Source organism: Anabas testudineus, chromosome 6 (assembly GCF_900324465.2).
Source record: "Anabas testudineus chromosome 6, fAnaTes1.2, whole genome shotgun sequence".
NCBI classification, from domain to species: Eukaryota; Metazoa; Chordata; class Actinopteri; order Anabantiformes; family Anabantidae; genus Anabas; species Anabas testudineus.
Window position 1 is genome coordinate 7,854,824 of NC_046615.1, and position 10,946 is coordinate 7,865,769.

At 42.5% G+C, this 10,946-nt stretch overlaps 1 protein-coding gene across 1 annotated transcript; it reads right to left on the reverse strand.

Moving 5' to 3' along the window:
• Positions 1–6,208: 6,208 nt before the first annotated feature.
• On the reverse strand, positions 6,209–10,826 carry mapk12a (mitogen-activated protein kinase 12a). Its single transcript, XM_026365997.1, has 12 exons — positions 10,328–10,826; positions 9,413–9,542; positions 9,236–9,294; positions 9,018–9,129; positions 8,892–8,921; positions 8,622–8,669; positions 8,299–8,413; positions 7,782–7,853; positions 7,578–7,657; positions 7,284–7,362; positions 6,999–7,172; positions 6,209–6,884 (listed from the first exon to the last, which is right to left on the reverse strand). Exons 1-12 carry the CDS (start codon positions 10,444–10,446, stop codon positions 6,817–6,819), a joined length of 1,086 nt encoding a protein of 361 aa, XP_026221782.1. The 5' UTR covers positions 10,447–10,826; the 3' UTR covers positions 6,209–6,816.
• Between the last annotated feature and the right edge of the window lie 120 nt (positions 10,827–10,946).

Sequence of the window (10,946 nt, forward strand, 5' to 3'; positions counted from 1 at the left end):
GAGGGAACACAGGGGAACACCCCCTTTCTCGTCCCCTCCCTCCAAACCCCATGCAAACAAAAGTGAAGCGTAGCTTTCCATTGGACTGCTGGATGAAGCGCGGAGCGTGTGTATGTGTGTGTGTGTTATTTAACATACAGAGTGATGGTGGAAAGATTATTGGCAACAATGTTTTAATAAGTGATTGAACACCTTTTGGCAGCAATATACTTATACTTCCTGAACCTGCATCCAGGTGTTATTTAGACCATTCATCCTCACAGAAGTGCTTCAGTTCACTCATGTTCTTGGGACATCAGGTGCGAACAGGCCTCTTGAGGTCAGCATCTCTGAGACGTGGGCTCCTACTGCCTCACTTTAAAAAGCACATTATGTGTCTCTGAGACCATTCATGCATTCCCCAACTTCTACTGAGCTTCAGTTTTCAGACAGCCACGCTGACATTGTCATTGATAAACCTGGGAACTCACTTCCCCACAAGTCATCATCCTCCATCTACTTACTTCACCTTTAGGATGATGGTGGTTCTTGGTTTCCTTTAATGCATGAGTTCAATAAAGATGACAGATCATGACTATTTGTGTTTTATCCACTTAGAAACACAATGTTTCTTGATATTTGTGACTTTGGTGAAGATTACACATACAGTAGGTATGCAGAAAACCAGGAAATTGTAAACAGTGCCTTTGCTTTTTCTTTTAACTGCATCTAATCGAATTAAATTCTCAGCAAGACACTGGATACTCATATTCCTCAATATCTTTTGAATAATTTTATTTAAATAGGTTCATGTAATTTGGAGATATGTGGGATTTGAACTAATTAACCTTACTTGTTGTGCAATAAGACAATGCAAAGGCTAGTTGTGGTTTTAACTGTCAAGCCTAATCCAGCCCATTCATCATGAAAGGGAGAGGCCACAAGGGTTTTATGTATTTGAATCATATCTACGTATGGTCAACTGAAGTCACAGTCCTGCATAATTGCCACACACCTTCCTCTGTGTTTTTTCCCAGGAGAGCATCCACTCTGCTGCATGGGAAAGTCTGAAACTGCAGCCCGTGTCAGCAAACAGAGCAAGTCTGGTCAGAAAAACATATTCTTTTCCATAATTCAGAGTGTCCTTCTTTCACCGCACTGTTTCCTCTGCTTTTATTCCCCGTGGTTTGTGTCAGTAAAGTGCACTCGAAAAGCCACTGCACAATGTGTTCATACTTCTCATAGTCAGAAACATGAATACTGTAGGAGCAAAACGAAACCTGAGAATAACACAACGAAAATGTAACTATACTGTCTTTTTTATTAACTTGTGGTGACTGGAGTTAGAAACTATGTCTGGTTTGGTATCTCCTGCCCACGTGGACAGACATGAGGTGGAGAGACTGGGACTGCAGCCCAGTCCCTGTGTTCTCACCACAGCACTCACTGGCATCTCTGAGAAAACAGCTATAAAAAAAAGAAAATATCCCCCAAACACAGATGCTGACATTCCTCACCGTCACCATCAACCTCACTCGAAAAAAAAAAAAACGGGTCTGTTCTCTGCCATACCACTGCATGTGTGTCTGCAAGAGTTCCCTTAATTGAGCCAGGATGGGTTTTAGTGAGGAAAAAATGCAACCGATTCTGTTTCGCCGCACTTTCTCTGTAAGGGCCGTACAACTGAAAGCAATCATCAGCCCTAAACACATCAAGCTGGAGGGACTCAGAAGATACTGAAGGCTTATATAACTGAACTGAAGGGCTTTGACTCCTGGGTACATTCTCATCCACCCTTGCGCGATAAAGCCTGTTCATTTTTCAGGCTGTGTTTCACCTCATCCATACAAGAGATTAGAGGAAAATTTTCATTTTCATTTCATTAGCGGGGCAAACACAATAAAAGCAATCTGACTTGTACTCGGCTCGCAGATGCAGTCATTGAAATCTGGATAGCATTAGGTGTTATATTGTAAAACTCAAGTTATACAAGGCAACAAGGTGGGAACCTGCCTGTTTTTTCCAGCTCTCCGTGCTCCCTCTGTATTTCCTGCTCCTTCTAACCTTGCTCCAGACACAGAAACCAACTCCCTCGGCTACAAAAAGAGAAACACAGGCCTTATGATATACTGTGATCTCTCACCCAGGAGCCAGGTCCTACCCATGATTCAGCCAGAGCCCTCGTCTTTCCTGGTTTATCACCCGTAGTGAAGGATAACATTCAGGAAGCTGTGAATCCCGAGTGAAGTCAGTGGTGAGGTCATGGCTGAGGTCATGTACCCACTTGACCATAAAATCAATCGTGACTTTTAATCTCAGGTTGAGTCTGGTCTGAAGGTTACGTAAGCCATCTCATGACGAGCTCACCTGCAGGACTGTAAGGACTTTTTTTTTTTTTTTTACAATAAGAGAATAACTTTATCGAGCTCATGCAGGCAAAAAGGACAAAACTGAGCATGCAGACTAACAGCAGAAATGGATTATACAACATGTTTGAGAAATTCCTGTGGGTGTTTTGATACATTTTTTTTCCATCATGAAAGCATGTCACCAGTTCAGCACAATGAATTCGAGCTGCTGTTCTCTGCCTGCGAGGAAACGACAAACTTCTAACAGTCACGTCTCAAGCCAACACGGGCTGATCGTTTAAAACGTTGTACTTGTAGCATTATGTTTGCGGTGTAGTCTGTTGACTATTGTTGTTGGATGGCTTAAGTCAAGAGTGCGCTACACTGATGGGTAATGGAAGTGCTAAAAGAAACTGGAAAATAAGTAATAGTAGTAGTAATAAGTAATTCAACTGCTGTGTTCTCACAAAGCCAGTGTCTTTACTACTGCTTGCACTGTATCTAATCTGCATTGTTTTTTTCAGCTTTTCATTTCAGCATGAAATAATACAATCTAAATCATGATAAGTCAGGTGTATTGTCTCTTTTGATAAGTGTTCAAATATGGGAGCCGTGCATGGGAGATCCAGGGCTTGTTAGATCCACAGGAGCCTTTAATAGGCTACACGTTCAGTTTAAAACAAGTCTTGGATCAGCAGCTGGCTCCCATCGCTCCTGAGCTTGAGTGCTCTTCGGCCGTGTAAAGCCTCTCTAAACGTGACACGCCAACACCACATACATCAACACATCACAGATGGACACAGAGTTGTCCTGGGAGAGGGATCACAATCTGTGGCATGCACTCTGCATATTCCACAGAGGTCTTTAAACAAGGGGTGGACGGGTAATGAATGAGCTAATGTAAATTATACTGGCCCTTCCTGCTCTCCCTTGAGCCCTCGGCATCTCTTTCTGTCTATCTTTTCATCTTCCCTTCCTTTGCTTTCATCCACCCATCTTTTCTTGCCTGTTCTCCACTTCTAATCTGACATCTCCATGTTCTTCACTTTGTTTCACTTCCCTGCCGTTCCCGGGTCTAGTCTCCTTTTTTTGACCCACCACTGAAGTCCTGCTCCCTCCAGTGGATTCACCAGCTCCTTGAAAGCCTGTTGAATTTCCTCTGTAGTTTGACCAGCAGGATCCCACAGACTTGTGTGCTTCTGTCTACGTCAAGATCAGCAGAGATACAGCACAGGCAAAAAAATGAGGGGGATAAGGGTAAACAAGTTAAACAGAGACCAAGACAGAGGACATTCAGCTCTAATACACGGGCCACGTGACTCCCTTTATTGCGAGTTCCGTTTGACCTCCTCAAACACGTACATACGCACCAACAAACCCTGGGGCAGATACACAAACAAAATAATCCTGAAGCTGGAAAAGTATACACACAAGAATTCATGAACTAAGGCAAACTAATAGAAAACATAAATTTACCATCCTTGGGAAATGATTAAACATAATTTCCTCTCTTTTAAATGTGGAAAATATTTTTTTTTAATAGGCTTGTTGAACAGTAGTGTGTGCAAACCCTCCAAAAAATGAACCCAAAGCCACATTTGGTGCACAGTTACACAGACGCAGAAACATGTGACTGTTGCTGCTCTCCTCCAGAATTCATCTTCTGTCTGTGACAACATCCCTGACATGTGTAGCCATGTATGAGGAAAAGCAGAAGTCTGTAAACTTGCCACGGAGCAGCAGCAGCAGCAGCACAGACCCAAACTGACATCTGGAACCAAGTAAACAGTCACATGTTGAAATACTTAATCCTTAATAAAAATAGAAATCTATGTAAGTGCCTGCAAAGACAAGGACATTACGGGAGTTGACAGATTTTTATTTCACCTCCTGGTAAAAACCCTGTTTATTTGATCTCCAGGAAGGACGTAACAACACAAGCTGTTTGGAGAATCAACACTGTAACCGATGATGCTCTGGTGGTGTGGATTTCAATTATAACTGATTAGCTTAGATGGAAATAAAGACCAGATATTTTTCCCTTTACTGGCAGTGTTGGCTCTTACTTATCAAATTCATTAGTTCTCAGAAATCCTGCTAAGACAAATAAGACAAAGTGAAAAGTTCCCCCGGCTCAACCACTGGCAAAAAGTTCAATGTCTCATTCACAGGAACAAAAATTAGCTCCGAGCAGTGTACAAGATGGAGAATCAGGGCAAAGACAGTGTTGACCCTCTCACCATGGTGAGATCCACAGTGATGTGCCTTCTACTGACATTTCAAATAAACACAGTAATAACTAATATTCCACTTTAAGAGAGCGAACGGGGTCAGATCAGTGTTTGGGCATCACTGCCATTCCACACGTCCTCCCTCCTGAGACGGTATCATCTAAAATGGATGTGTGCGCGGGCATCAAACACACGAGGCGTATTCACACTAATAAACTCTACCGTATGTGTGTGTCTTAGGAAATAAGAGGAATGCAATGCATTCTGAAAATAAATCTCAGCACAGGGTCAACAAACAAGACAGGGAGAGGGAGGGTGTCCATTCGCTGCTGCTGTTTGTGTGCGAGAGGGTTGTGGGGTAAAAAATGTGCTTTCCCCTCCGTTTTCCTGTCGTAGCAGGAACAGAACTCGGTGACTTTTCAGTGAACTATCCAGCAGACCCCTCCGCCTGTATGTCTGTCTGTGTGTTTGTGTGTGTGTTAGAGAGAGTCGAGGACACAACACACACCCTGGTTTTGGTTTATAGGAGCTCAGGACCAGAAAGGAAGCTCTTCCTCGGGGGAGTCGCCCCTGGGAGTCAGGGATCTGGAGGTTACTCAAGACAAGCTTGTTAAATTCAACACCCAGCGGTGGGGAATGTCCTGTGTGTGGAGGGATGAGCAGAATCTAAAAGCAAACAGCGTTCTGCAGGAATGTTTAAACATTCGTTAGCAGAAGCCATCCATCACGCTAAATACAAAAGTGAGGCTGTCAGTGCTTTTTGCACTGCAACCATCACTATGGCAGCTCATCTGTGACGGGGTTAACTTTCCAAAAGAAAAACAAAGAAAAATGAAATGCTAACGCCATAGTTTAGCTTATTATCATCCTAACGTTACTAATTTACACTGGACACAAACACAGTGTGACAAGAAAGTTATTGGTTCTGCAGGCAACATAAACCTAGTATAACCATGAAGTTCTGACCCAGTTCATATTATTACTCTTGTACAAGAACAAAAGTCGGTATAAAATCTCATACTAATACTAATTCAGACAATTAGATGGATGACTGAAGAGATGTGTCAGGTGGTTGAGATTGTTGTTTACATGCTGCCACCTAGTGTTAGTTTACAGGTGAAAGACAAACTAGAAATGCCCCCACCTGCGGTTTATTGACTCTGTTGCATTATGGGACATGTAGGATCTATCTTTTCACAACTTGACAGATCCCTGAAACTGGCCATAAAAGTCAGTCTCTTGTAAATCCCCCAACTTTACTAAAATACACAACATTACTGCTAAAATGCCTCTTTAAGAACACAGGGAAAATAGGCAATAGTTGGTTTGCACAGCACAAGTGTTAATAAACTAAATAACCAACATAAAGATAAAGAAAAAAGATAATAATGTAAAAAAAAAACATATATGTGCATCATTTTCAGAGATTCTTTATTAATAAAACTGTATCAGTGTCTTAAAAACAATTCAAAAATCAATATAGAAAATGTAGAAAATGTGTTGTGTGCAACTCTATAAAAAAAAAAAATCTAAATTTGGTGGGCTTGGATTGAAACTAACATGTGAAAGCTTGTGCATACCCTTCTGGGGTATTTCGGCATCAGAGTGACAGACTGACAAGGTCAAACCACACACCCACACACACACAAGGAAGCCTCAATAAATGTATTGAAATGTGTCTCAGAGACACATAGTTTGTTTCACAGCATAATGCATCAGTTACCACCGTTAGAAATTACGCCTACAATTCAAACAATGCAAGTCACCCATTTCAGTATTATTGTCACTACAGAATTTCAGTTTCCTCTACAGTAAAATGTGTCAATTATCGTTCCTTGAACTGCACTTAGGAAGTACATGCTTAAATTAAACAAACTAAACAACCCATTTTTAATGCAATAACTTGAGCGCCCAGTTACTTATCCAATTATATTATTATTACTGGACTTAAATCAATTATGTTTCTGAGCTGGCATCTTCATCACTACAGGTAGTGCTCAGAAGCCTTAATGCCAGATTCGAGAAGCAAGCTACTGGATCAAGTGTCCCGAAAAAAAAAGAAAAGTAAATCTAATTTTTGTGACGACAAAAACGTATTCACAAGTGAGAGGTCATCATAAACACAGCAGCTTGTACCTAAGAGGATGGAAGTCATGGACTAATGTTTCGTCTTGTGACTGAAAACTTTCACAGCTGAGACCAAGATACAAAGACACAGTTTGTTTTGGCTCGAGGCTGCACAGTCAACTATTTGCCGGCTACAGTGAAGTTTCCTTGGATTCTGCCACAACTGGTTTGAAGGTCAAGATCTCTGTGAAGGTGTGACCTGAAGAATGAAGCACAGCAGGACACCGATCAATAAAACATGATCATACTGTCTTCTACTTTCCCTTCTCACGTTACACCCTCAATGATTTATTGACCACAGTGTCCTCCTTACGTTTCCACTGGTCCAGCGGCAGGTCTGTGTTTTCTAGTGAGTGGTCGTACGGTTGTGCTTCCGTCTCCTCCTCTGGTTCTCTGAACTCGGTGAAGTAAGGCAACTCGAGAGCCGCTGCAGCAGTTACCCTGTTCTGTGGATCCAGCAGTAACATACGCTCGAGCACTGACACAGCTGAGAGAGGAGGAAAAACAGAATGAGTAAAGGGCAGAAACAGGAAGTAAACATTTCACTAAAAATAAAGAGGAATGTAAATGTTAAAGGACTATATTCAGTATGTTCTACCTTGTGGATTAGTAGTGGCAAACAATTTCTGGAGGTCTTTCTTTTCCACTTTTGGAAGACTTCTGATGTAGTTCTTGGCCTAAGAGAGAAAATCTGTACTTTTAACTCTGGAACAAATTATTTTCACAGTAGTATGAAAGGGGTATACAAGACACACTTATGGATTTTGCTGTTTTGCCATATTGTGCCTCCAGTGTCTAAACCTTAGAGCATGTGGAGGGACATCAAAACGCTACAACAAAACCAAGGAGTGTATCTCTAAGTTCTTCAGTATGTTGCATATTGTGCACTCACATCCTCAGATTCTAGTTTCGATATAAATTCCTGAGTTGGTGTTCCTGTGACCTTCATGATCTCAGTCAGCTGATCTAAGTCTGAACAGCAGGGGTCAAGAGTCAAAACACGTATACTCAGGGAAGTTCTTTCAAATGGATTAAGAGCACATTGTGAAGATGTCCTGAACTTGTTCAAGGAAAAAGTCAGACAGTTAAAGGATACGGTCGCTGCCTTTAAAAAGAGGTTTCCCTTGTAGCATCTCTGCCATGATGCAGCCCACAGACCAAATGTCCACTGATGGAGAGACACAGATAATACAGCTGATTAACACAACATATTATAAATTTGTGATACAAAGCAAGTTGTTACAGTGAGGGAGCGAACCCAGCGTGCAATGCTCATTATCATCTGGTATCACTGGAACCGGGTTGGTAGGCTACTGTACCATTGTTTGACTCCTAGTTCAACAATTCTGGGCATTCTGTTTATTTATCATGTGTACGGTGTCTTTCTATGTGTTTTATTCTGCTTTCTAGACCCACCATTCACGGTAATAAAGATAGAAATCTGTCACAGGAGAGGAATAAGCACTCAGAATGCCCTGCAACTCCAAGACAAGTGCAAGAAATTTTCAAAAAATGTAAGACAGAAACAAGACTCAGCGTGTCTAAGCTTTAAGCTGGGGCCCTGAGCTGAGGGTAAGTTAACACATTTTTTCCTTCAATTAGCTCTCGATTACCGGTTTGAGTGTAGTGCATCCAGTTCAGGATGACCTCTGGGGCTCTGTACCAGCGAGTCACAACGTACCCCGTCATCTCACTGTCTGCTTGTCGTGCCAAACCAAAGTCCAAGATCTGACAGGACATGAAAGGAAACAGGGTGCAGCTAAGCAAAGCAAAATGTGCAAATCTGCATTCAGCAAATGACCTACAAACATCGAAGTGGCCCTGAAACTCTGGGCAGCGCCACAATGATTTTACTACTACAGTTTTTTTTTTTTTTTACTCTAAGACACGTGGTGGGTTGTATTTGTTTGAGTTATCAGGGTGTGCTCAGCTGTACCTTGAGCTCACAGTCTTGGTTGATAGCGAGATTTCCTGGTTTCAGGTCCTGCAAAAGTTCATAGTAGTAGATGGAACCATGATTATGACACAGTGTCTGCAGCAAGAGGAAAACTAAAACCCAGTCATAACAGCATAATGTGTTTTAGGAGGGTAGGCAAGAAACACCAGCTGTTTTTATCTATGAGATACGAACGTGTGAATACAATATTTATCTCACACATACATTGTGGAAATACAGTATAAATATACACATAGAAAAACAACTTACCCTATGAATTATACCAGCAGAATGAATGTACTGTAGACAATAAAATAATATATCAGTGATTTATTCAATGGAACAATTCCACCCAAGTGATAAAATTATAAATATAATCAGAGTGGAGTTCTTTACCTTAAGCCCTTTGAGCATCTGATAAACCAAATACTGAACTTTCTCTTCAGACAGTCTCTGCAACTTCATCAGCTTCCCTAAATCTGTCCCCATGAAGGGCATCACCAGATAACTTAAAAAAAAACAACAACAAAACAGCAAAGGGGGAAACTTACTGCAACTTTAATAATAAAAGTATTACTCCATAGTTGAAGAAGTTAATGCTGCACTGTACTTACAAATCCTGGAATCTGTCCAGGGAGAGGTCAGCCGTGAACGCATCTAACAGACCGATCACCTGCAGCACACAGAAATATAACATCTCATCCTTATAATATCTGAACAGAAAGAAACAGTCCCACAGCCTACGAGGGCCTGGACCCTCTACTGTATGCACTGATCCTGTTGTGACTTACATTTTCATGTTTCATGTGTTTGAGAAGCCTCAGCTCCCTGTACGCCCGCTTGGCAAAGAGCTCAGACTGGAAAGGCCTGTAGAGTTTCTTGATTGCCACTTTGACTCCTGTTCTGTAGTCCACAGCAGAGCTGTAAGACAGGACACGTTACAGGAGGACGGGGTAACAAAAACTATGTCAACATGTAAAGAAGGTCAGCCTGAATGTAACATGACCACTACAAGGAAATAAAAGCCTTATCTAGTCCTGGAACTTCCCTGTGATTCAGGGAAATGTAATGATCCGACTCAGATGTAACTGGAAATCTAAGTGTAACCCTATGTTTACACACAAACACACACACTCATCTATTTTTATCATCTCCTACATCCAGCAGACTATCTCTTGCTGTAGCAGGCAGCTCCATCTCCACCTTGTATCCGAGCCCTATCAATCCCACTTGTTGTTGCAGTGTTTTAAGGTGCACTTCAGTACCCGCCTACAGAGTTAATCAGTGATAACAAAGGAGCCGCATGCTGCGGGACCCATAAATGTGCTTTTCTTTTGTTTTGTTTTATTTTATTTCTTTGCTGTGTTTCACAAACGTGGCTGTGAGCGCTCCCGTCTCACGCACCACCTCACATCAGCTCTCTATAATGGAAGCATTTGATGAAAGCAGGGGACGATTGTGCCGAAGCGAAGGTGTCGTGAAAGTGTCTCCATCATACCGTATGAGGAAGTGAAGCAGCATGCGCTCAGCGGAGCGCACACACTTGGGTTTTTTTGCTTTTCTTTTGTTTATGGCACCATCTGTCCCGCTGACGCCTTTGTCACCGCGCTCCAGCTAAAAACCCAGCGGTGGGATCAGGGTTACGGCTCGTCGGGGTGTCGTGTGTGTGTGTGTGTTTTGTGTTTTTTTTTTTTTTTTTTACTTACCATACCGTCCCGTACGCCCCGGTTCCCACCTGCTTCAGATCCCGGTACCGCTCCGGTACTTCCCACGCGGTTTTGTTGATGTCTTGACGGTAATAACCGGGTCTGCCTCGCTTAGACATGTTATCTATTTAAAGAATAATATAAGTCCAGGAGAGGTTGTCCTTTGGTTGTTTTGTCTCTTCCGTCGCTACACACCCATTGTTCCAGATCCCACCTATGCGCTCACCCTCGATCATTGCGCAGCTTGGCGTGTCAGCCGCTCAGGACGCACCCTGAGGTTACCAAAGCCACTCCCGAGTTCTGCTGAAGCCATGCAACGAAAGGTGAAAAGGAGAGTGAAATGTGAAAGTACGGCCGAGGTGACCTGACTTTAAAATGCAATTCGTGGATGCGGATGATTTGGATGACAGTCTTAAAGTGAGCAAAACGCTTTAACCGGGCTACACACGCTGGATGAGCTCCGTGGAGCGCTTGCTCCGGCATTGTGCCTTCATACTTAGTGCAAGAGTTGGGCAAGCACATGTCTGGGGCTTGCTGGGACATGAGCGTCACTGACGCACACCGGTTAAGAAAATAGTTCCTGCAGCACCTTGAGGGTAGACTGCGCTTAGAGAAGTGG